This window comes from Lepidochelys kempii, chromosome 8, assembly GCF_965140285.1.
Source record: "Lepidochelys kempii isolate rLepKem1 chromosome 8, rLepKem1.hap1, whole genome shotgun sequence".
Classification (NCBI taxonomy): Eukaryota; Metazoa; Chordata; order Testudines; family Cheloniidae; genus Lepidochelys; species Lepidochelys kempii.
This window is the reverse complement of record NC_136387.1, coordinates 54,951,232-54,977,268: the sequence shown is the minus strand read 5'-3', so window position 1 is coordinate 54,977,268 and position 26,037 is coordinate 54,951,232. Positions and strand designations below refer to the sequence as shown.

The 26,037-nt window shown below is 50.5% G+C and overlaps 1 protein-coding gene across 2 annotated transcripts; it reads left to right on the top strand.

Moving 5' to 3' along the window:
- Nucleotides 1–369: 369 nt before the first annotated feature.
- NCF2 (neutrophil cytosolic factor 2) lies at nucleotides 370–25,628 on the top strand. Of its 2 annotated transcripts, XM_073356647.2 has the most exons (15): nucleotides 371–984; nucleotides 2,073–2,155; nucleotides 2,836–2,944; nucleotides 4,527–4,661; nucleotides 5,186–5,293; nucleotides 6,277–6,336; nucleotides 7,770–7,813; nucleotides 9,567–9,708; nucleotides 10,940–11,002; nucleotides 11,705–11,783; nucleotides 18,407–18,453; nucleotides 19,145–19,296; nucleotides 19,377–19,488; nucleotides 21,760–21,928; nucleotides 25,033–25,628. In XM_073356647.2, the coding sequence occupies exons 1-15, from the start codon at nucleotides 811–813 to the stop codon at nucleotides 25,128–25,130; spliced, it is 1,575 nt and encodes a 524-aa protein (XP_073212748.1). In that variant the 5' UTR covers nucleotides 371–810; the 3' UTR covers nucleotides 25,131–25,628. The 2 variants fall into 2 exon arrangements, with proteins under 2 accessions (XP_073212749.1, XP_073212748.1); XM_073356648.2 differs by lacking the exon at nucleotides 5,186–5,293 and having other exon boundaries at nucleotides 370–984.
- The last annotated feature ends 409 nt before the right edge of the window (nucleotides 25,629–26,037 follow it).

Genomic DNA, 26,037 nt, shown 5'->3' with positions numbered 1-26,037 from the left:
TGGAGCGGGTTCTTCAGGGGAGTGATAATGTGAAAAAAACAGAGTTAAAGCAGGACAATCTCAGGAGTTTTAGAATTTTAATGTCTGGGGAGAAGCCGTTGCAGGCTGGCTCAGTTCAGCCAAAGCCACACCCACAGGCCTTGTCCCAGGACTGCTGCAAACACACTGCAGCATTTCAGCACTGTTTTAAGTCACTTCTGAGCCAGCTACAGGGGCTGCACTTCCCCTTCCCAACCCTGGAGGGCAGAGAAGATGATGCAGTCAGCACCAGGCTGTTGCTAGGAATTGCCCTGGGAAAGTGGTGGAGACATTGCAGGCTACCTTTCAAGGGGGATCCTGGTACTGCAGTGAGCAGTCCTGAGGCCCTGATTCCTCCAGGATGCATTGTCAGGGCTCTGTGACGCAGTCACGAGCTCACTGACAGACTCACATGACAAGCGCACTCCCCCAGTCACAAACATCCAGCTGACGGGCCCACATGATTTCAGATGAAGTTCCCTGGAAATCAAAGTCTAAAGAAGTGAGGGGCAGCAGGGGGAGAGGATTTAGAGTGACACATCACGAATGTGTTAAGAAAAATAATTTACCTTGGCCAGCATCTGCTGTACTTCCCCATCTCAGCAGGGCTGTTTCAGCAACTAGCGGTGGGGACACTTCCTGTTTGGTTTGCGACACTGCTGGCTCCAGGGCCAGAGGAAACACAGAAGTACAAGCAGGAGAAGTGCAGAGTGGCTGCGTGACTGTAAAGAGCAAAGAAGGGCTGAAGCAAGGGGAGGCAGTCTTTACCCCACTGCAGGCTGCTGCTGCACCATGTCTCTGGCTCAGACCATCCGACTGTGGAATGAGGGAGTGTGTGCTACAGACCGCGAGGACTGGACAGCTGCGCTGGATGCTTTCAGCTCAGTGCAGAACCCCCCTTCCAAACTCTGCTTTAACATTGGCTGCATCCACCTGATCCTGGGGAATTTGGCTGAGGCAGAGCAGGTGAGTCACTCCTGTTACTGGCCCATTTTCACAGGCCAGTCTGACTGACGTACAACAGGGTGCAAGCCCAGACTTCTCTGCCAGACAGACTGACAGACCCGCTGAAACGTGGAGTGACTAACGAGTGTAGACTGGCCGATGGGATGACTTGCAGACCAGCAGGTCCAACACCTGGCTTGATCTGTAGCCCGACATACAAAAGGGTATTCAGCACAGATCCAAGGGGCTGGCTGGCAAACTGACCAAACTGGGTACAGTGTGAGGGGAAGGGGAGGGGAGATTGACACCCCAATGTAGGGGGCCATATGGAGCATTCCCTGAGTGGAACACATCAACATGCAGGGATAAAGCAACTGGTTAGAAAGACACAGTGAGACAACTACGGTGCATCAATTCACCCAGTGCATTCCTTCTGCCCTACTGAAATTCAGTTAGTTCATGGGTCCTAGGGTGATCAGATGTCCCGATTTTATAGAGACAGTCCTGATTTTTGGGTCTCTCTCTTACATAGGTTCCTATTGCCCCCCACCTCCCTGTCCTGATTTTTCACATTTGCTGTCTGGTCACCCTAATAGGTCCCAGCAAGATCCAGGCAGGAAATGGTTTTCCTGATTCAGAGCAGGGACTTGAACCTAGCTCTCCAGGTTCCCAGCGAGTGCCCTAATCACCCAGCTATTGGCTATACTGGAGGGCTGGGCGGGGTCCAGAAATTCCACCGTGGACCAAAGAGGCATTTCCCGACAGTTTCCTGACCAGCTCTGGTCTCCACTTGGGGCATCAGAAACCCTGGTCAGGAGAAATACAGCAGGCATGTAACAGAGGGACAGGCAGCAGGGGAGGAGGCAACCCCTCCCTTGTCTTGCTTCTCTCCATGTTCCTCTTGCTTATTCACCCCTCATTTAGGCCCTTCCCCGGTACTCTGCCCTCATGCCTCACCCCAGCTCAGGGCAAGTGTCTCTCCACAGCATGTTCCATTGCTCTAGGACTCCTCCCTGATCCCTAGCCTTGCACTCAATGTCCAGGTCTCCCTCTGCCACTCTCCGCCAGTCTGTCTGTGCCGTGTATGAACCACCTTCTGCTCTCTACAGGCGTTTGCCAGGAGCATTAACTGCGACAAGCACTTAGCCGTGGCCTATTTCCAGCGCGGGACAGTGTTTTACTGGAGAGAGAAGTAAGTGTTGGGTGCACTCTCCAGAATCGAGGGGTTCATGCTGCCTTTAGGCAGAGCCATTTCCTGGTTCCTGACTGGTTGAGAACAGTCATTTTGGCAAGTCAGTCCTGTTGTGATGCCAAAGGTGATAACTGGGGCTGGGGCACACCTCCCAAGGTAAACATTTTCTCTTGCTTAGAGGCAGAGGACTAGTGGGTTGAGAATGGGTATCGGAGCCTGGGGAATACCCCAGTGTCTTTAAAGACCCCCGCACAAGACAAAGACAATGGGGGACACAGCTAAAACCTTCATGGCAGGGCCTGTCTCACACATTGTGCAGTGCCTAGTGTAAAGACAATACTATTAACGCTGATCGTGGCTTTGAAAATAGCCTGGATAGAGGTGAGAGGCGCGAAGTGCTAGGGCTGGCAAACTGCGATGGGCAAGGAGGAGGGGGACGCACTCACTCCAAGAGATTCTGACATCTGAGACCCTCGAGGCAGCCATATCTCATGAGAGTGACTCCAAACGACTCCAGGACTCAGTAGGTAAAAGGCCATCAGTATCCTACGGGCTGGAAGGAGTCAGCTTAGAGCAACTCAGGGCTAGAGCAGGACTCTGTGGGCTTTTGAAGGATGGCAGGCAGCGAGATTAGCACAGAGCCATACCCTGATGGTTTATCACCTTTCTTTGCTCTACAGGTACGAATTGGCCATTGAGGACTTTAAAGAGGTGTTAGCCCTGCTGCGAGGGAACCAGTTGATAGACTACAAGATCCTGGGGCTGCAGTTCAGGCTGTTTGCTTGTGAGGTGAGGCGGGTGCAGGGGCTGAGAGTGTTTGAGACAGGCGAGGGCAGCCGGGAAGTATGGGAGGTGAAAGAATGGGGTTGTATGCTAACCCAGCTCCACTCAGCCAGTGGGTGCAACACAGAAGTGGGTCACCAGGGGACACGCAGTCAGCACAGCGGCTGAGAAAGCCACAAAGTCCCAGAGTTGGTAGGACCCCTACCACATGCACCTGTCCCACAAACCCCCCTTCACCCAACACCACCAGCTCCACCCCCGTGACCAAACTCCCCCAATCCTTTGTGCATGATTTAGTGGTTCCTAGATTTAGAGATCACCTCCTGATAACCAGTGAGGGCTGGCTTAGGGCCAGGCTCCTTCCTGGGGACTCAGCTCTGGGGTGAGAAGCTAAGGAGCTCTCTGCAGCTGGGCTCTTCTTTCTCCGTCAGTCAGGTTTGAGCCCCACCCCTACCACCACCATGGGGGGAGACTGGGGCAGCACTGCCTTCCCTGAGACATCTCCTCTCTACCCTACCAAATTTATGGCTGTGAAAAATGCATCACGGCCTGTGAAATTTGATCTCCCCTGTGAAATCTGGCTATTGTAGGGGAGACCAGATTTCAGAGAGTTGGGTGGCTGGAGAGCGGCGGCTGCTGGCCAAGAGCCCAACTCTGAAGGCAGAGCCACCGCAAGCAGCAATGCAGAAGTGAGGGTGGCATGGTATGGTATTGCCCCCCTTACTTCTGCGCTGCTGTTGGCAGTGGTGCTGCCTTCAGAGCCAGGCATCTGACCAAGAGCTGCCCTCCAGCCACTCAGCTCTGAAGGCAGCAGCACAAAAGTAGGGGTGGAAATACCATGACCCCCCCTACAATAGCCTTCTGACCCACCCCAGCCCCGTTTTGCTTTGGGACCTGCCACAATTACAATACCGTGAAATTTCAGATTTAAATATCTGAAACCATGAAATTTATGATTTTTTAAATCCTGTGACTGAAATTGACCCAAATGGGCCATAAATTTGGTAGGGCCCTACTGATTATCATCTGGCAATTAGGCAGCATGGAGGAAAGGGGCATCTTGAGGATTCAAAGCAGGAGTCCGCAGCTGGGCAGGTTCTGCCTCACAGAGCTGGACAAAGCCAGGATTTGGCTTGCAAAGCATGGGGAGGGATGGGATGGATTACTGAAGGCTGTTCACTAGCACAGGTAACTTTAGAGATGTAAAACTAGCTTCTCTTTGTAACCAAATCCCCCTGAAAAGGGAGATGAATTAGCCCTGGTGAGGGCAAATCACATGGCCCCTGGTAAAGAGTGTGATCACTGTTAGGAAGGTTACAAGCAGGGAGCAGAATCATTACAAAGAGAAGCAAGTCCTCTCCTCCCCCCTCAAACACACACATCACCTCATTGCCTTCAGAGAGGCTTTCTCGATCCTCCTTTGGGATGCAAGGACAAGCAAACCCCTCAGCAGAGTCCTCAGGCAGTGGGTGCCATATGCAGTAACGTGGGCCATCACAGGTCTGCAATCTGCCCTCTGGTGTAGGCCACTGTTCTGGGAGTGGGTCAATGGAGATGGCTCATTCTCTGCTCCCTGTCGACCTTGCAGGTGTTGTATAACATAGCCCTGCTCTATGCCAAGCTGGAGGACTGGAGAAAAGCTGAAGAGCATCTGACGCTGGCGATAGGCATGAAGACCGAGCCCCGGCATAACAAGATTGACAGGGCGATGGAAGCCATCTTGGTAAAGAACAACACTAGGGATTGCTTAGTGGGTCTGTTCCTATCTAGGCTCACACTGAAAAGCCAGGGACCTGTAGGGATGAGAGAGACTCCGAATTCCAGGAAGGCAAGGAACTGTCTTTGATCAGAGACTTTACAGAGCAGCAGAAAACGCTGAGAAATATTGCAGGAATTGTGGGTTTCAGGGTAGACAGTAGGATTTGCAGGTGAGTGGGGCTTGTGAGGGGATAGTTGGGCCAAGTGGGCATTTATTGTCAGAAGTGGGGGTTGAAGCAAGGAGGTGGTTGGGCTGAGTGGGGTTTGTGGGGAGGGGCTGGGTCATGGGGCAGTTGGATCGAGTGGGGTTGTGGGGAAGGGGCGGCTGGATCGAGTGGGGTTGGGGGAGCTGGGGTCGACGCAAAGGGGCAATTGGGTTGAGTTTACATGGAGAGAGTTAAACAGAAAGACAGAAGTCCGGCAATGCTGGAGCAAGCTGTGCTCTCCCCACATATCCCTGAAAAGCACTGTGATTTCTGTGTGCTGCAGAAGCATAGACTCTTTGAGCCGGTGGCAATTCCTCCGGGGAAGCTGTTTAGGCCAAATGAAAAGCAAGTGGCTCAGCTGGAGAAGAAGGATTACCTGGGAAAAGCTACGGTAGGAAATTCATCCAAGGGGGAGGAATTAACATGCAGTTTTCTCAAGTCGGGCTGTGGGTCAGAGGAGCCAACTCACTGGCCTCTGCCTAGGGATCCCCACTTATTTATTATTGGCTGAGTCTTGGCAGCACAGAGGAGAACAGGGAATTGAGGACGTCCCCGCCCTGAGGGACTCAGCCACTTGTAGGGGGAGGGAAATCAGTAGAAATCCATTGTAAAATTTGGAAGCTGCATGAATAAAACAAGAAAACGGGCCTGTGTGTGACCATGTTTTCAGGCCCCCTTCAGTGCATGAGAGCCAAACACTGCAGCACTGACGTAGCACGTGAGAACCGGGAAGCGAATGGCCAATTCCCTTGCCACTGCCTGAGCCAGAAAATAAACCAGCAGCAGCTAAGGTGCAAAGCAGATCAGTCAACCAACATCCTGTCAGCTCCAGTGCTTCCAGGGGCTATCAGTAATTCACGTAAGGGCGTCTGGTTTCGAAGGCCAGGATTTTTGAAACAGCCTAAGGGAGTTAAGTACCAAAATCATAGTGAAAGGGAGCTGGGAACCTAGCTCTCTCCAGCTGCTTTCAGAAACTCAGGCTACAAATATAGCTGAATTTTAAGCCAACATGGTCCCTTTCAGTGCTGCAGGGACAAGGCTCAAGCCTGAGAGCTCACCTCCATGAGAGGGCAGGCTCAGGTGCCCTGCAGCGTAGTAGAAAGTGTTTAGCCCAAAGACATTGCTGCTCTTGAACCAGGGCTGGGTGTTAGAACCACTAGAGGAACAGCGGCCCCCATGGTGGTTGGGTCAATAATACATGGGAATTGGAGCAGTTAGCTGGGATTTTCCAAAGCTGGAGAGTCAGGGCCATGGGGAGATTAGACTACAGTGAGCAGCAAGCAAAAGCGTAGGAGCAAGGGGGCAGGAGAGGGAGTGGGAGCTGGGGAAAGCCAGGAAGAACCAAGTAACGGCCTTTCCCCTCTTTGTCTGTAGGTCGTGGCGTCTGTGGTCGACAAGGATAGCTTTTCAGGGTTTGCTCCGCTTCAGCCGCAGGTGAGGCAGCATTGGGTGCATCGTAACACACGTAGCACAATACAGCACGTGCTGCCAATGAGAGAACGTGTACACGCGTCTGCACTGCAATCGCTGATGACATAGCAGCTAGATTTGACCTCGTTAGCTCAAACAGCAGCAGTGAAGGCACAGGCGGCAGCCGGGGCTAGCTGCTCCAGCCCACGCCCAGTGTCCTGGGTGGCACTGTATAACCCGTGCTGCTGGGGCTTCACCTCCATTGTGCTGCAAGCTAGCTCGATCAGTGCTAGTTTGGTTATGTCCACGCATGTGGCAGTCCCACCTGATTGCAGCATCCGTACACACACCTTGCGTGTGATTTTCAACAACTTGCAGGAAATCCAACAAGACCCAGATAGTTCAGCTGTTATTTTCCCTCCTTCTCTCTCCCTCCCACCAGCCTCAGTTTCCTGACAAACACACCTCCCCGCTAGGCCTTCAGCTGACATTTGCTGCTTCTGAGGTCTTCCATCTGTTCAGACTCTTGAGCCACCAGAAGGCTTTAGTTAAAGTTCTTTGAAAGACTATCAAGGAAGTGAGGTAACCACAGGGTCTGGTGTATGTCCTCTTGTGACCTGAAACAGCTCCATTGCAAGAATAAGCGGGCTGATCCCACTACGGCAAGAGGCCGATAGCATGTTTCCCTACCATTCAGTAGTATGGCCATGTTTAATGTAGCAGAGCTCTTGAAGAGGTGGTAAAATTGGCTAAATATCCAAAATGATTTGGTTTAAGACTAGAGGAGATTGTGTAGCGCTGCAGAAGGGCCTAGCAAAGCTAAACACCATGATGGCAGCTGAAATTCATCAGCAGGTGAGTGCATGGTGCTGCATATTGGAACAAACAATGAAGTGGCTGAATGGGCTCTGGGTTAAATTGTGGCCTCTTAGGGTCTGTCTAAGCTGCATTTAGACCCCCGTGGCTGGCCCGTGGTTTGGGCTCACGGGGCTTGGCTAAGGGGCTGTTTAATTGCAGTGTAGATGTTTGGGCTCAGCTAGAGCAGGGCCCTAGAGCCATGCAAGGTGGGAGGGTCCCAGAGCTCAGGCTGCAGCCTGAGCATCTACACTGTAATTAAACAGCCCCTTAGCCCGAGCCAGCTGGCACAGGCCAGCCGCAGGTGTCTAACTGTCATGTAGACAGACCCTTAGGGGGATGAGCCAAAGTGACATTATGAACATCTCCTGAGATGGCTGCCCAAAGCACAGCAGAGGTCCTGGGGGCAAATAAAGGGTTGGGCTGCACTGAAAAGGGAACAGAGATTAATCATGCCATTGCAAGTATTAAACTGCTGGTCTATATTAGGAGAAAGGAAACATCCCGAGAAGGGCAAGACACGTATTAGGAGCCTGGAGGGATTTCTTTTGCAGAGGGATTAAACTGGCAGGATTATTTAGGTTCTGTTTGTTTGTTTACAGACGAGTGGCCCTCCACCCAGACCAAAGACACCAGAAATCCTCCGGTGAGTTAAACAGAGTCTAGGGGATAACAGTAATGCATGGAGCCAGTCTGATACTGCAGCAAGTAGGCTATGGATACAGAGGCACGGCAGGCTGCAGATGTGTGAATTAATCAGACATGCAACATCACCCCCCCCCCCGAGAATTGAGACACTGGGACAATAGGGAACTGGACTGGCAGGTGAGAATGGCTTTGGTGATGAAAAGGGGTCTCGGACACTAATAGGGAAGGAGACAGCTGCTCTAGCAGTGGCCGGAGGAGAGGGGAACAGCAGGGTGTAGCTGGAGAAGGCTGTAGCAGCAGGGGCAAGGTGAGGAGAATGTACAATGGGGGCAGCAGTAGAGAGATTGGCAGCAGCGGTACCGGGGAGGAATGTGGAGACTGGAGAGGGAAGGAGTGGTGAGCTGGGCTAGGCATGGGAGCAGCAATTACTTCTATGTATTCCAATGAAATAAACTGCTGCATTGTGATTGGTGGGGCTGTAATTCCGTCTTGGGGATCCACTGACTTCCTAGACCAAGAGAAACAAGCCCTTGTGGCTTTTGGTGCTACCAGAGCCCCTCTGTAGATTTATAGCCCCGCAGCAGTTAAAGCAGGCAAGAGGGAATCAGGGCTGTGGGGTTCTCTTCCCAGCTCTGCCACGGACAGGCGGTGCTAACCTTGAACAAGTCAACTCTCTGCCTCGTTGTATCCACCTGTGAAACGGGGATGATGCTTCCCTAACTCCTGTGGGGGAGGTATCAGTGTATGCAAGGGGCTGCACAAGGCTCAGATGACTCGTCCTATACAAAAGCAGAATAGTAGTAACGTGTGTAGCACCCATCCCCGTACCGAGGCTCTGCGCAGTTACAGCTCCCAGACTGGCCTTGTCACACGCACACTCACTCTATATTGGATACTGGATTTTCTCCAGTTCTGGTGCTGGTTTCATTCAGAATGATGCCACCCCTAACAGGAGTCAGTAACTTACAGCTGTAATGGCAGATAGATTCCGCTCCCTATCTACTATCCCATGTGCTTTTGGGATGCAGTCTGAGTGAGCGATGGAAGGAGTGAGGAGACTCCGTGTGTGGGGAGGATGAGAGATTGCATCAGACACTAGCCCCATTGCAACAGCACAAACACCACGTTTCTGTTTGCCCAACCTAGCAACTTCCATCCTAATTTAGCGGCAATCATATGCAGTTCTGCCTTCAGAGGGGCTCAACCTATGATTCCCTGAAGTGCCATGGAAAACCACATGCTCTTTACCAGAGCACTGGGGCCAGCTGCTCTTTACTCTTTATCAATAAGTCTCCCCGGGCTCTCTTCCCAGCCCTGCCACTGACCTCCTGAATGACCTTGGATAAGTCACTTTGCCATTCTGTGCCTTAGTTTCTCCATCTATAAAATGGAGCCAGGTAATGATACTTATGACTTACCTGCTTTGTAAAGTGCTTGGAGGTCTATGTATGAAGAGTGCTATGTACATATGATGTACGTATGTATGATGATCTTGGTACTTCGATACCATGGTGAGGGGTGCATCGGGCCAAAATCCAGCTCTGTCCTCCCACTGCAGGGCTAATAGGGTACAATGAGCAGATAGGGTGAGGAAGGACGATGTCCTGACGACATAGTGACTGTGACAGCCTCAGCCACTAGAAACACAGAGGGAGGCGGGAAGAGGCCCAGGAGAACAAGAGATCCAAGACAAAGCTAAGGAAGGCAGCAGCGCTCTTCCCAGCTGACTCAGCCATTGCTTCCCCACCTAGGGCCCTGGAAGGGGAGCCGTACCGCGTGCTGTACGAGTTCACGCCCGAGACCACGGAGGAGCTGCAGGTCCTACCGGGAAACATTGTCTTTGTCCTGACGAAAGGGAAGGACAACTGGGCCACCGTTATGTTCAACGGGAAGGTACTTAGAGCCCATTCCACACGTGGGCTTCGCCAGGCCAGTGCTGGCACTTGCTAAGGGTGTGTTCCCACTCCATCGAAGGCAGTGCCAAAGCTCCCCCCCCCCGACCCCTATGGGGTGGTGCCAGGGCTCAGTTGCTGGGTGAGTTTGCTGGGTTGCTTTGTATGTCATTGCTTTTGTGCTGGGACCTGTTACCTGATCCATGTGCCTTTGAGTCCTCACTGCAGCCTGTAAAGTGCTGCAAACATAGACACGTTTCTAGGCTTGGTAGGATCCTTCCCTGCTACAGGTCCCTTGGGGAGCTGTTTCCTGGCATCCTCTAATTCCATCAGCCAGCATCTGAGCACAGACTGCCTTGCTCACCCGCCCCAGCCCCACCCCAGGCTGTCTGGTCCCTGCGCAGTGTTTCCACTCACCTTCTCACTGTGGGCTCACCAGCTTGTTCCTTGCATCCCCGCTACCTGCTCCCTCGGCCCTGCATTTATACAGTGCACCCCATACACTTTAACAGTACCCATTACACCACCCCCGGGAGGTCCCTGTTTTACAGGTGGGGAAGCGGAGGCCACAAAATGACTTGCCCACGGTGAAACAGCAAGCACGTGGCAGAGCCAGGAAGGGGATGCCAGCCTCTCAGCTCCAAGGCCTGACCACACTTCCTTCCTGTACAGCTGGTCTCATTCAGCAACCCTCCCCCACTTCAGTTAGTGACCTTCAAAAGGCCATCCAAGCCCCGCATTGCCCTTTCTCCAGAAACTGCTCAGATGCATCCCTCAACTCAAAGTGCAAGAGCCCTGAGGCTGCACCTGCAGCCAGATCCCACACATGAAAGCAAAGCCTCGGGCACTAGCCCCGAGCAGTGTCAGCCCACACTAGCTCCATGACACAGCAGCGTGAGCTGACCAAGCTGCTCTTGGTGGCCTATCTGATCAGATGCCATGCAGAGGAGGCATGCTCTCTCTCCTTAGATCCTCCTCCTGGGACAGTAGGTTCGGCCCTAGGCTGCTCAGACACCTCTCTGAACTGGAAGAGGCCAGAAGAAACAAATCTAAACTCTGCAGCAGCTGCCCTTCCAGGCTACAGGTGTAGAGGAGACCCCCAGACTGATGGGCATGGTTGAGTTGCTCCTTCCCGGCCTGTGGTTCTACCCATATGTTAATACATAACCCTGCTGCCATCTCCTCCTAACCACTCCTGCTTTTGTCTTTGTGTCTCCCCCCCCCCCCCACAGAAAGGGATTGTCCCCTGGAACTACCTTGAGGCCGTGGAGCTCCAGAACCAGCCGCAGGTCCGGGTAAGGCAGGCTGGCACACTAGCAGCCCCTTTGGAATAGATGTTTCCCTGCAGAGTGGTGTCTCACACCAGGAGGATGATGCTGCAGCTCACCAGAGCCTACAGCGCTGTCATTGTTACTGTATGCAGGGGCACCTGCCTGCAGCACCCCCTGCCTCATGCTCTCCAGCCCTGCCTGCTCACTAGGGCTGCATGAATTGCTCCTGGAACACCCAGAACTCCCCCAAATCAGGATGACCATGGCACCCCACCTTCATGAATGTCCATATATCTGGGTAGGTGCGGATCCCATGGTCCACAGAGTGGTAGCCAGGGATTGCCTGCGCCGCTGGGAGCGGGGAGACAGAGTGTTTCATCACCCCATTCTCTCCATCAGGATCTGAATGGCCTGAGAGATGTAGAGGCCCTGCCAGGCAGTTCCCTCCAAACGCACACTGCCCCCTACAGGTTACCACCCAGCACTGCAGCACTATCACACATGGTGGGGAGCTGAGCTAGGGCTACCCAAACCACCCCTCCAGGATCCCTGTGGCCAGTGAGTCGCAGCAGGGATGTGATGCACAGATCCTGCCACCCAAGATCCCAAAGTAGCAGCTCTGCCGGTGTCCTAAAAGGGCATCCCACATGCAGGACAGCAGGACCCAAGCTCCCCTTTGCTGTCCCCTGCTGATAGTAACACTAACTACAGTCTCATCTTGCACAGGAGGAAACCCCCACTGAGTTGGACATCCCTGCCCCACCCAGTTCTACCGCTCCGGAAAAGCCCAGGTCTTCAGCACCAGGTCAGTGACCGTCGCACCCAGGGATCACTGAGATGGCAGTAGCTGGTGGGAACAGGCACTAGTTTCACCCCATCTGATGGGGGTGTGCCCCCTCTTTCTTGCTCTGCTGTACCTGCACTGCGGGAATTTGTCCCAGCCAGCTGCAGCTCTTGCGTGGCCCTTATTTGCTGTTAGCACAGTAGAGAGAGGCTGGAGCAGGGGACAGAGTCATTTGTAGTGTTATATGGCATAGTGCTGGTGATGGACTCGAAGAACAGAGGGTTGAATTGTGACACGCCTCCAGGTCACTTGGAAGCACTTTGAAACTGTGCTCCTAAATCACTTGGGCACTAAGACCCTCCCACCCTAAATCCTGTCTGACTGGTGGGGAACAGTACAAAGTCGAGGCCCAAAGCTCTGGGTACAAGCAGGGCGTGTTTAGGAGGAAGATGCTCATGGTTTGCAGGCTGCCCGCTGTGAACACGCACTGCCTTTGAGGGGTTAGTTGGGACTGTTAGACCCAATTTTGCAGCTTTAGATGTGGGCTTCTCTCCCAGGGCTCTGAACCCTGCTCCAAAGCATTTGGCCCCTGCTGGGGCTCTCAGAGACTCCCAGTGCTTGTTCAGTACAGCTGGGACAGGGGGCACGAGGGCTGTGTTTGAAAAGCTGCTTGAACCTTCAATTCCATCTCGTATGGACAGCCAGGCTGGTTTCACTCCCTCAGAAGAAAAGGTCCTCGGTGTGCTCGGCTAAGGGCTGTCTGGACTGCGGTGAATGATGCACTCCCAGCGTGCCCACACTCAGACACCAACGATCCGTGAGGTGGTAGTGCCGAGCGGCGCTTACCGAGATCAGGGGCCCATTGTGCAAGGTGCTGTACAGACAGTCCCAGATTCCCTACTTATTTCAATAGACAAGTCAGACAAAGGAGTTGCTATTGTCCCCTTCTGCAGAGTGGGAACTGAGGCCCAGAGTAAATTAAGCATCTTGTTCAAGCTTGTAGAGCTGAGAACTAAACCCACTTCACTCACCTCCCAGTGCAGGGAAATCAGCACAAGAGCATCCCATAGCAGGCTGCTGCCTGCCTGTCCTGGGGCTGTATTCTCTGCCACTGTACGTTGCGCCATTTAAGATGGAGCTGGGTTTGCAGCAGCAGCGGCTGACTTCACTGCAAGTCGCTGGAGTCCCGCGTTCCACACTGTTCTCCAGCATTTGCCTGACAGGAGAGGGAGGGGGCTCCAGTTTTGCTGAATGAGGGTGTGAAACTGTCCCATTCACCAAGCCCAAAGACAGTGTCCCCTGACCCTTGAGTCAGGGCCGGCTCCAGACACCAGCGAACCAAACTGGTGCCTGGGGTGGCAAATGTAAAGGGGCGGCAGGACGTCGGGCTCTGGGGTGGCAGTCCTGCTTGGTGGTGGGCACGCGACTCTTCTTCGATCGCTGGCAGCAATTCGGCAGACGCACCGTCACTCCGCCTCCGTGTTCGGCAGCAAGGTTTTTTGTTTTTGTTTTTTTTTGCCACTTGGGGCTGCAAAAATGCTGGAGCCGGCCTTGCCCGGAGCGGAAAGCAGCCACGTGCTGTAGGAGTCAGCTACTAGCAGCCGTGTTGGACCTGGACCAGAAGCACTCAGATGTGCTAAGATACAGTGGTTAACACTTGTTAAAGCTGGCCAACCTGGTGGAGGGTGAGGGTGACAAGAGAAGAGGATGAGTGAGCGTGTTCATTCTAAACCCTTTGAACCATCTCGGGGGAAGCATCATGTCTGAATGACCAGATTTGAGACATTGTTGGCACCCTAGAAGATCCTGATATGGGGTTCTAATGTTGGAATGGCTTTTCTATTAGACCAGCGGTTCTCAAACTGTGGGTCAGGATCCCAAAGTGGATCACGACCCATTTTAATGGGGTCGCTGGGGTGGTGTTAGACTTGCTGGGGCCCAGGGCTGAAGCCAAAGCCTGAGCCCCACCACCCGGGCTGAAGCTGAAGCCCGAGGGCTTCAAGCCTGAATGACGGGGCTCAGGTTACAGGTACCCCCTACCTGAGGTGGCGGGGCTCAGGCAGGCTCAGGCTTTGGTCCCCCTCCTGGAGTCTTGTAGTAATTTTGTTGTTAGAAGGGGGTCGTGATGCAATGAAGTTTGAGAACCCCTGTATTAGACAGCAAAAAACTGCCTACCATCTTTGGCCTCATTTGATGCAGTTTTGGATGGCTGCCTGCAGTTGGATGATCAGGACCAAATGTAAATGTGTTAATAAATGCAAAATAATGCCCATTGGAAAATATAATCTCAATTATGCATATAAAATGATGGGGTCTAAATTAGCTCTTACCACTCAAGATGATGATGTTGGAGTCACTGTGGATAATTCTCTGAAAACATCCACTCAATGTGCAGCGGCGGCAAAAAAGTGAACAGAATGTTGGGAATCATTAAGAAGGGGAGAGATAATAAGACAGAAAATATCATGTTGCCTCTATATAAATCCATGGTACGCCCACATCTTGAATACTGTGTGCAGGTGTGGTCGCCCCATCTCAAAAAAGATATATTGGAATTGAAAAATGTTCAGAAAAGGGCAACAAAAAATTAGGGGCATAGGACAGCTTCCATATAAGCAGAGACTAATAAGACTAGGACTTTTCATCTTGAAAAGAGATGACTAAGGGGGGGATATGATAGAGGTCTATATAATCATGATGAGTGTGGAGAAAGTAAATAAGGAAGTGTTATTTACTCCTTCTCATAACACAAGAACTAGGGGGTCACCAAATGAAATTAATAGGCAGCAAGTTTAAAACAAACAAAAGGAAGTATTTCTTCATGCAACACACAGCCAACCCATGGAACTCCTTGCCAGAGGATGTTGTGAAGGCCAAAACTATACCAGGGTTCAAAAAAGAACTTTATAAATTCATGGAGGATAAGTCCATAAATGCCTATTAGCCAGGATGGGCAGGGATGGTGTCCCTAGCCTCTGTTTGCCAGAAGCTGGGAATGGGCAACAGGGCATGGATCACTTGATGATTACCTGTTCTGTTCATTCCGTCTGAAGCACCTGGCATTGGCCACTGCTGGAAGACAGGATACTGGGTTAGATGGACCTTTGGTCTGATACAGTATGGCCGTTCTTATGTTGAGTGGACTCTGCAGAGGGATTTTTTTACACTGACTCATGGTCTTAGTGGAGGTCTTCAGGGAACCTGAAGATGTGTTCTCCACTCAAAGTGCAGCAGCTTCAAAAAAGCTAACAATGTTAGGAACCATTAGGAAAGGGATAGATAATAGGACAGAACATATAATAAATGCCCCTATATAAATTCATAGTGTGCCCACACCTTGAATACCATGTGGAATTCTGGTCACACTATCTCAAAAAAATGTTAGAGTTGGAAAAGGTACAAAGAAGGGCAACAAAAACAATTAGGGGTGTGGAACAGCATCCATATGTGGAGAGATTAAAGAAGACTGGGACTATTCATCTTCGAAAAGAGATGACTAAGAGGGTATATGATTGAGGTCTATAAAAATCGAGAATGGTGTGGAGAAAATGAACAGGGAAATGTTATTTACCCCTTCATATAACACAAGAACCAGGGGTCACCCAATGAAATTAACAGGCAGCAGGTTTACAACAAACATAAGGAAGTACCACATCACATAACATACAGTCAACCTGTGGAACTCTTTGCCCAGGGATGTTGTGAAAGCCAAAACTATAACTGGGTTCAAAAAAGAATTAGCTAAATTCATGGAGGTTAGGTCTATCAATAGCTACTAGCCAAGATGATCAGGGAATCAACCCCATGCTCGGGGTGTCCCTAAACCTCTGACTGCCAGAAGCTGGGAGTGGACAACAGGGGATGGATCACTTGATAATAGCCCTGTTCTGTTCATTCCTTCTGCCAGTGGCCAGTGCCAGGTGCTTCAGAAGACAGGATACCAGGCTAGATGGACCATTGGTCTGACCCAATATGGCCACTCTTACATTCTAAATCTTTAACCCTGTTCATATATCCAGCATAACTTTAATTTTCTCCCTGCCCTCTATAGAAGCTGCAACTCCTGAAGTAGCATAACCCTCAGGGACTAACAAGCTTAACATGAGCAGGAAACAAACACCTAAGCTTACTTCTAAGCTAAGTGGTCATTAGCCACTGCCTGCAAGAGCCTGGCTATTGCTCCATAAAGCATTGACAATGAACAGTCACCAATCCCTTAGTCTGAGCTGGATAGTGGGCAGCGCTGTGCTGGGGGACGATGATGGATTGACAGCCCTGGAGAATGAAGCGCTGCATGGCCCCAGAACTGGCAGAACCAAGGAGCAGCAGGGTAGGCAGAGGGTCTGGAATGGGGCTTCCATCCTGAGCGGGAGAACCACCTCTACGATGTCCCTCCTTGCCCTCTGCTCAGGCTGTCAGCAGAGGGGCCACTTTGCACTGGGTTGGATGGTGGCAGGTGGAAACAGCTACATCTGAACTTGCTTTACAGCTAGACACAGTCTGTGAACATAATCAGGTGTCAGACAGGGACATGACGACATTGGCAGCTGGCTGTCTTGTTTGGAACAGAACAATCACTTTCAAAGGCCACGGGCCAAACAAAGCCACCTTCAGCAAGGAGGGAACTAAAGAACTAAATGAAAACTTTCATTCGAAGAAACCAAACAAAACAGCTGACCAAGAATGGCACTCTTTGAGAATGAGAGTTAGTTTGAGCATTTACCAGTTTTTCCAACAACTTTTTATCTGGAAATTTGTAAACACTGCAGACATTTTTAGGTTTTTATGAAAAATTTAAAAAGACTTCCTTTCCCAGGCAGCTGTACTTCAGAGACACTAGCAGAGTAACATTCAGCAATGCCAGCAGAGCTGACAGCCACACCAATTAGCCTTGTGAGTCAGAAGGCCCAGGGAACCTTCACATCCAGCAGGGTCTCTAGCCCAGCAAAATCCTTAAAACGGAGCACAAATCTCACAGTGGGACCATATTGAATACACTGGCGCTTCTGTAATGCCTTCCAGTGTCAAAGCATTAACAAACGAGGGGGCAGATCCTCAGCTGGTATAAACTGTCATAGCTGCATTCACTTCAATTGCACCAGCTGAGGATCTGCTCCCATGAATTTAACCTTATCTCTGTGAGTTAAGAGTCATCTGCAGCGTACAGAGAAGGAAACATGCACAGAGAGATTTTCAAAAGTGTTGAGCACCTGGAGCTATGGGCGCTCCCCAGTGACTTGCCCAAGGTCACACAACAAGGCAGGGGCAGAGCTGGGAACAGAAGCCAGGAGGTTTGACTCCCAGTCCACACATTAACAGATCTTCACAGATCCAAAACCCTGAGCTGAGAATGTAAGAGGTATGACAGATGAGTCGCATACATATTTGTACGTCATGATCATTAGTTTATCAGTCTAAACACGGGGAGTCTAACTTCCCTTCCATTCTAAAAATCCAGACCTCTACCACTTGTGCTAACTTGGCTACCATTGGTTTGAGCACTGGCCTGCTAAACCCAGGCTTGTGAGTTCAATCCTGGAGGGGGCCATTTAGGGATCTGGGGCAAACAGTGGGGACTGGTCCTGCTTTGAGCAGGGGGTTGGACTAGATGACCTCCTGAGGTCCCTTCCAACTCTGATATTCTATGATTCTATGATTAGTGCTGGAACTTACAGTGTCTTGTCAAGCCCCCAGCCTCTAGGAGAGACCACTGTAAACTGAACCCTGAGCAGCTCTGACACATTTCATCCAGTTTTACCATGTGAACCAACCTCCTCTTCTAGGTGCACCGTCCAGTGGTTAAGGAGCTCACTCAGCCACATGAATAGCCACATAGGGCAGATTATGTTACGTTACCCAGCAATTTGTGCTTTTATGTTTTGTTTTGTTTTTAAGAAAAAACTGTCTCTATGCTCTATGGTTGCAAAAATAACCTTTAAAATGTTGATGATCACTTGATGATCTTGATGAACTTGATGATCACTTTAGATAAGCTATTACCAGCAGGACAGTGGGGTGAGAGGGGGTATTGTTTCATGGTCTCTGTGTGTATATAATGTCTTCTGCAGTTTCCACGGTATGCATCCGATGAAGTGAGCTGTAGCTCACGAAAGCTCATGCTCTAATAAATTGGTTAGTCTCTAAGGTGCCACAAGTACTCCTTTTCTTTAAAATGTGAAATCAAGTGTAGCTGATGCAGTGATATCAGCCTGAGTCATAGAAATTTGGGTTGCTTCCATTCATCTCAATGAGGTGTTAATGGCAAAACCTAATGACACTAATGATTTCACTCATTTTGGCAGCAACAAGCTAATGTGCTTATCTGCTGTCATTGTTTGACCTAATGAGAGATGTGGGGTGAGGGGGCTGCCATTAATCTGAGTAAAAAGAAAAGGAGTACTTGTGGCACCTTAGAGACTAACCAATTTATTTGAGCATAAGCTTTCGTGAGCTACAGCTTATGCTCAAATAAATTGGTTAGTCTCTAAGGTGCCACAAGTACTCCTTTTCTTTTTGCGAATACAGACTAACACGGCTGTTACTCTGAAACCTGTCATTAATCTGAGTATATGTCTGCATGGAGAGTGACAATAGTTACCTGCTTAGAGTCCATTCATGTACTTTTTCCTCTGTTGTCTACTCAGCTCACAGACCTGGTACTTCTGGAAAACAGCAGCAAGAAGCTCCAAAGGTAATGGGTGTCTCTGTGTGCTTGTGGAGAGGAACCACTGAAGGGTGAATACATACCGTCCATATACACATGCATTTATTGTACTGGGGTAAATATTTGCGCTTTTGGAAGTGCTGCAAAACCAGAAACATTTTTGAGCTTGTCACCTTCTAGACTAATAGCCTCTCTGAAAAGTAATAGCCAGGCTGCGGGTCAGCTGGACAGCAGGATCTAAGACAGTCAATGTACCCAAGCACATCCTTTGACTTTTTACTGTGCTGGTAAGTTAATGATTGGGGTAGCTTTTGGAGAGGTATCCTCTATCCTCTCCCTGCACAGCCAGAGCAATGCAAGCCTCTCTCACACCATCTGCATTAGCGTGCCCTGACTGACCAGAGTGAATTGCTTTCAGACTGGTCAACACTAGAATTGCCACCATGTTTGCCAATAAGCCTTAGTCGTGATGGTGGCTTTTGTGACAGACACTTACCTGCTGGAAAAGCTATTAAAACCCCCTAGCTGGCAAATTGCTGGTGACCTGGGTCAGAATGGAACCAATAGCTTAGAGTTGAAAGGTTTCCGTTTCCATGCCAGCCCCCTGATTTATGCAGGCCTCATTCCTTGTCTTTTTAACAAGTCATAACTACCTGTAGTTATACAATAAGGCTTCTGTGGTGCAGATTGCAACATTCAATTCCACTTTTCCCCGCAGGATGTAGGATCAGCTACTTCAAACTCATATGTTCTCAAGGTGCATTACAAGTACACAGTAGCAATACTAGTCTGGCTTGGAATCACCTACAGCAAACTCCTGGACATGGTGTGCAAGAAACTGGAGCTCTCACTAGAGCATACTAAACTGAGGTGAGCTACTGCCCGGTCTCAGCATCATCCTCATCTTCAGGGGGCTTCTGGTCTCACGCTAATTTTCCCCTGTGGCACAGGTACCGGCCTGCAGGGAGTGAGGAGCTGGTAACTCTGAGCGAGGAGAGCATGAAGACAGTATGGAGTCACGCTAAGGACTATTGCCTGACACTGTGGTGTGACGTCACAGAGGTCAGTAAACTTTGATTCTAATTCTTGCTGACTGTGGACAGCATATCTGGCACCAGCATTCCTAGTTTATCATCAGCAGGGACTCCTGCTGGCTGAATTTGGGAGAGAAATACAGTATTTGAGAATCTGGATATTTGAAAGTAATTCAGTCTGAGGGACAGTAAGAGACAATGTGGTAAATCCATAGCCGAGGGCCAAACTCAAAGGTACTAAGTAAAGTGGTGTAACAAACTCCCCTAGTTCCTCAGAGACTGGCACCCTCTGGCCTGTTTACCCCACGCCCAGGCTGGGTCTTTGAGGGAGCTCCTGTTGGCATAACTTACACCCTGGGACCCAGAAGGTGTCTGCTAAAGTAGATGCAGTCTGGTATATTCCTGTCTCCTGGCCAGTTACCCTGGCATGGACTCTCTTTAAATCAGTGAGGCATTCAGAGGTGATGTGTGAGTGTGTGGGGTGGAGAGGGGGACTGTGTGCATGATAGGGCATTAAGTGGGTAAGGGTCTACTTAAATCGGAATGACTCTGGGCCAGGGTAGCGTGCACTGGGGCAGGGAGTTAGAAGTTGTATCAGCTCGTGTTCCCCTCTAAATCTGGGCCCAATTTATTCAGATTTGGGCTCCTGTATGATAAGCCTATGCCCATCCCTCCACAGCTATCAGGAACTGGAAGGCAGGGCCAGAGGTGCAGGGGGCATCTCAAAGAAGCCAGCCCCTCAAATCGAGCGGTCCCGCCATGTCAGCCCCTTTCTCCACCATACCTACCCTGCAATTCCTGTCTTTCACAGGCTGGAACACCCCACCCCAGGCCACTGCTATGCCTGGGTCCCAAATGCAAAGGGGACCAGCACACTCAGCTCAGCACAGGCCAGCCCATTAGGCGGGAAGAGGTTGTATGAAAGTCTAGGAGCTGGGGTGAGAGCTTGCAAGGTGCGCTGTGGGAAGACACAGCCAGGTGGCAGCTCCCCGGAACAAGCCACCCAGCAATCCCACTCCCAGCAGTGGCTATGTGCAGAGAGGCTGGTTTGAATTTTTATTTTTTTTAAAGACAGCGCCTCCAGAGAATGCCAGAGCCCCTGTGAGAGGCTCTAAACTTTAAACTTCCCTGGTGTTGGGGGTCCTTCCAAGCCCTCTTCCTCTCGCCTCCCCAAGAACTCAGTTCCACTCCAAATTTCATCCCTCATTCGGAGCCCTAGAATGGCGGAGCAGCTGCCCATGCTGAGCAAGACTAGCAGCAAGGCCCAAGCAAGAGAACTTGATTCTCCTTTGGTTTTGCACAAACCTTTCTTTGGCCTCGCGTACAACCCCAGTCCTCTAGTGAAATGAGTCAAGCTACTGAGGCACCCAGCCCTGTACACCCTGCATCTGTTGGTGACCGAGGTAGCCGTCAAACACAAAGGCAGGTAGAAAGAGCTACCAGGGACAACCTAGCTCTGATGAGTGCAAGGGTGGAGGGAAGCCTGGCTTTGAACCCAGGCATCTCAGCAGTGATCGAATGTCCTGCAAAGGACAGCCCGGCCTCCTGCTGCACGAACAGCTCTGAGAGGCATTTTACCCCGAGCGTGCACACTGAAGAGCACCAGAGGGGGACAGAAGCAATGGCTGTTCCTGTCACATCAGTGCAGCCTTGTGGCGGCAGGGGGCAGCTGACCCTTCAGGGGCTTTGGCAATGGCTACTTTCCCCAGGAAGTCTGGGTGTGTTTGACCCTCATACACGGGTGGATTCCCTGGTGGGCCAGCTGCTCATTTCTTGCTCCTGCCTTGGAGACAAACTCAGCCCCCTTGACCCAGCTGTACCAGGCGAGGATCGGTGAGTGCAGGCCATGCCCACCACTTCGCTGACTATTTGAGTCCTGGACTGATCTCATGGCAGGAGCCTGGGAGCCAGGCTTCTGGCTGCAAGTGAATCTAGGAGAAGGGCCCAAGTCCCACTCCTAGTATCTTGCACTTCTGTGATGCCTTTCACACAAGAGTCTCAGGATGCTTACAAAGCATCAGAGTGCACACTCTATTCTCCTCCCCCTGCCTTAGGGCCAAAGTGCCCCCGGTAGGACAGTAGCTAAGGAACGTATAGGATAATTACATAGACCCATTTGGTAGTTCTTGGGCAAGCTGGATAGAGGGAGAGATACACAGTTCGTCTGACACACGTAAACTTACAGTGTAACAACACTGCTAGCTCCTCCTGTGAAATTCAGTCAGTAGCTTTTCTTACATAGACATGCACTTTAAAGGAAACACCAAGCGGCATCTCAACAGGCTGTTTCCTGCATTAGGGAGACAAAGATTTAACCCGAGGGGAAGATGGCCAAGCTGAGGAGGGTACCCAGAAGACATCACAGCAGCTGGAAGCAAACCACGTGGTAGCACAATACAGTTATGAAGCCATCCAGCCCGAGGACCTGGAATTCCAGGCAGGAGACGTGATACTCGTCTTATCCAAAGGTAGGTTTATGCTGCTGTGACCTGGACTGGGGCTCCCAGTTCTGGTAGGAGCACTGGCCTGACTTCAGAGCTGCTGAGCACCTTTACCAGCTCCCACTGAGTTCAGTGGGTGTCCTGGATATCCAGGTCCTCCAAAAACCATGACAAAAAACCCTTGAAAGTTAATTCATCCAACTGTTACCTATCTCTTTAGCAAGTCACCTTTCTGCTGGGTGTAGACGAGCCAGCTGAGAACTTCTCCGGCTGCTTCCCCGATCTGTTGGGTCTCACCCTGCACCTTAGCGGGCTCAGCCCCATATGGAGTCAAGCCGGCGAGACCAGTAGAACTCTCCTGTTTCCAGCTGCTTCCGCACGCTTGGCTGAGACACAGGCTCCTCCACCTTCCAGCCTGCAGAGAGTAATCCCTTGGCTGCAAAAGCCAGCATTGCATGTGACACTTGACCGTCGCTGGTCTTCGTAGGACTACAAGCTTGCTGAAAGAAGCTTGGTGAGAGGCTGTTGGGTGTGGTCTTAGGGCTGTGGGGATAATGCTCAAATCCTGCAGGTTGAAAGTGTGGGGGAGGATAAGAAAGATGCCTTCCTTCCTTCCCACCTCTAAGAGATGGGCATTTTTAATCTGAAACCTGCAATATGGGTCTCTGGTTCCCTTTTCTCTAGAGAGCCCCCATTTAGGTCTTGTCTATACAAAGAGAAAAATTGCACCAGTAACTACATCAATTTTTTTTTTTTTACACTGTTGCAAATTTTCTTACCATGTACAAGGCCTTCAGATCAAACCTGCTAAGGTAAGGGCAGCTTCTGTCCCATGTGCTGCGCAGGAAGTGAGCAGGATTTTCAGCCGATTGACTAACCCAATGAAGCAGCAGGCTAAGGAGGGTTTAGGGTCTACACATGGACGCTTTCTAGTTCTCTCTAGTCCAGCTTTAGCTTTAGTCCAGTCATCCCCAGCAGCAGTTCAGCCCACCCAGATCCTCCAGTTCTACCCTCATTTCCCAGTTTAACAGTATTGGATGTTACCAGGCCACCCCTTCCAATCCACCTCAGAGCAGTCTTGTCCCACGCCTAATTAAATGCAGCCACACCGATTTTTGCTCTTTTCTTTTTTAAACACACTACACGTCCAAGCTGAGCCGACTTCAGTCGGCCTCTTGAGTTCTATCCCGCTTGAGACATGCTAGTTTGTTAATCACTTTCTCAATATCAGTTTTCCTTTTTTGAAAGAAAGGAAGAACCAGGGTGGCCATTTCAGCCCAGGCTACCACACCCCACCTTCGGAACAGAGCCACTCAGTTATTTCCCCAGGCCCTCTCTCCTAATCAGCTTCCTTTTTCACTGCACTGCTCTTTGGCAGTGATCGGTTTAGGGTAGAATTTTGTATGAATCTTTGATCCTTCCCAATACCAGTCTGTGGTGTTTTCAGGACAATTCAAGCTTTCTGGGGGTGTGAGGCTGTGTAGTGGGCCTTTAGCCTCGACGGTTTCAGCCTATGCACGGAGCACAGCAGGGAGGACAAGGCTGGTAGGCTCCAGTGCAGTTAGGCACAGATATGGATAAGAACAAGGCTCAGCCCTCTGCCCTGACCCGGTGTGCTCCCTTGCTCCCAAGAGCTCAGGTTGGAAGAGGGGCGGATTTGGCAGAGGACGAGCATGGCAGGAGAGATGGGTTTTAGTGAATCCCTCAATATGCGAGACCTGTAGCTAGATGCGGCCCTTAGATCTTATGCCTGCTCTAAGGCAGGAATAATTTGGTGGCTGCACAGAGGTGCTGTCATTAGTGAAGTGTCTTGTCTTCCTACACTCCCTCCGTGGCCCACTCAGGTTTTATGCCTTGCTTTTATATGCCCAGATGGCACCTGCCCCGCCCAGGATAAAGCCCTCTAACGCCCTGTGATCCTGCTGCTGCTTTTCACTGAGCCTGGAAAAGCCACCTCTTCCTTCCATTCATTTTTCAGAAATTCCAGCACTCCATTCATTGCACCATCGCCCCCGCTGCTGTTCTCCTCTGACACTTGCTGGTTTTCGTTCGTCTCTGTTGCTCTGGTTTGTACTCTCTGATGTGACCAGTGACAGACTGCAGCTCTGAGGGTGTCAGGCTCTGGCCACGCCATATTTGGCTTTGCCCCTTAAGTTTGCTCCATTGTCTTTTAAACAGGGCCACCATCCCCCCAGAACTGGGTCTGTAGGAACTTAGGGCAGTTTGGTGCCTAAATCCCACTGACAGGTTGGCACTTAGCAGGCTTTTGTGCCTTTGAAAAGCTTCCCCTTATTGTCCTACTGCCTCGGCCTGGTACTGCCTGCAGCTTTACACTGAAGACCAGTTTTCCCTCAGAAAGGGAGAGTCAGGGCTAGTCTACTCCCGCAGCAGCACTTTAATGTGCCTTGCCTGGTCGTGGCGCTCTCCCAGTGCTCTAAAAAACCCACCTCAACGAGGGGCGCGGCTCCCAGCGCTGGGGCACTGTTTACACTGGTGCTTTACAGCGCTGAAACTTGCTGCGCTCAGGGGTGTGTTTTTTTCACACCCCTGAGCAAGAAAGTTGCAGCACTGTAAATTGCCAGTGTAGACAAGCCCTCAGAGACTTCACTATTGCTATTGATTTTACCTGAAAGACGTTCAGGGTTTCATACTAGCGCCCATCACCATAGTATCTAAGATAATACTCCTGCGTCCACCTACTTCTAGAATCTCCCGTCCACATTTCCAGTCAGTCCTCAGGAATTAATATTTTTTATTTAAAAAAAAAATAGAAAGCAAGATTGCTTTTTTTCCCTATCTGCCTAAGGCCTTCCTGCTCTATTTACTCCTATAAGCTTTTCCCATTGTTTCAGAAATACCTGCCCATCTTCGTACCGGTCCTCCCCAGTTCTGCAGCCTATTCTTTGTTGCCACCTCCGACTTGCGCTTTCACAGCTGTCCATCCTGTCTGTCCACTGGCTCCCTCAGTTCCTCCTTCTTTAGCCACGTCTTCACCTGGCTTTCAGCACATCTATTTACCCATTTGAGGAGCTTACTGGCGCCCTTAGGCACTGATCGGTTTGTGGGGTGTGATGTTGTTTACAAACTTATCCACAGTGAAAAAAGCGTCTGCCTGTAATTTTATCTTCTAGTGAATGAAGAGTGGTTGGAAGGCCAGTGCAAGGGGAAGGTGGGCATTTTCCCCAGAGCTTTTGTTCAAAAAAGTGATGCCGAAAACCCTGAAATTTAATTCCACAGAAGACTAAGGATCCCAGGACGTGCAACAGCAGCATTTAAGATGTCTCCTCTCATTAACCACTGTATGCAGAATTGTTACCCTCGTGTGTAAGAAAAGCCTTAATTTTCTTTTTAATTTTTGTTTTGCCCCAGCTCTTATTTAAGCATGTCCCAGTTAGCACTTTGTTTATGAACCATCTCCCAGCGTGGAGACCAGCCACTCAGGCCTGCCTGAACAGTTGCGCTTCTAGACCACTTGAGAAGCAGTTCTCCCTGTATCTATTCTGTCTCTGGCAAAAATCTGGAAACCTCTTCTCAAGGAGGGCAGTGCTGTTCTATTTATGGCACTGCCAGCAAGAATGGAAGAGGAGCTGGTGGTCAAGAGCAAAGGATCAGGACAGGTTAATCCTGCCACATCAGTAGGCACCTGTCAGCCACCACAACCCTCCCTCTCCTTTTCCCCCTTCCAACATGACTCTTTTTTCTGCTCAATAAAATGGCTCCTCTTTCACAGTGCTTCACCTTCACTTACCAGCAGCTGGGATTTCTCAAAACTCTTAGGAAGGCACCTTTTCTCGTATCAGAGCTACTAGCCCTTCTGGTAGCACAGGAGCTGTGGATAAAGTTACTGTCAAATCTCTGCACTGACATTTACACTATTAGGTGTTCTACACTTTTTATGAGACGATTTCCCCATTCTAAGTCCCCACACTCCTAGCAGTATAAATATTGGTATTTGTATTCAAGTGAATTTATCGTTCTTGAAAGATGTCTGAAAACAGAAACATGAAAGCTACCACATCAGTACAGTGCTGGCTCGCCTACACTGCCCCACTAATGTGCCTCAAACCTGACTTAAAGGTACTAGCCTCAGACAAGGCAATTCAGTTTCCAAAGCTCATTTAAGAATTGGCCCCACA

Coding starts and splice junctions, on each gene's coding strand:
- NCF2 (XM_073356647.2), top strand. CDS start 811: ATGTCTCTGGCTCAGACCATCCGACTGTGGAATGAGGGAGTGTGTGCT. Junction 2,156..2,835: donor GTGTTTTACTGGAGAGAGAA/GTAAGTGTTGGG, acceptor TTTGCTCTACAG/GTACGAATTGGCCATTGAGG. Junction 2,945..4,526: donor TCAGGCTGTTTGCTTGTGAG/GTGAGGCGGGTG, acceptor TCGACCTTGCAG/GTGTTGTATAACATAGCCCT.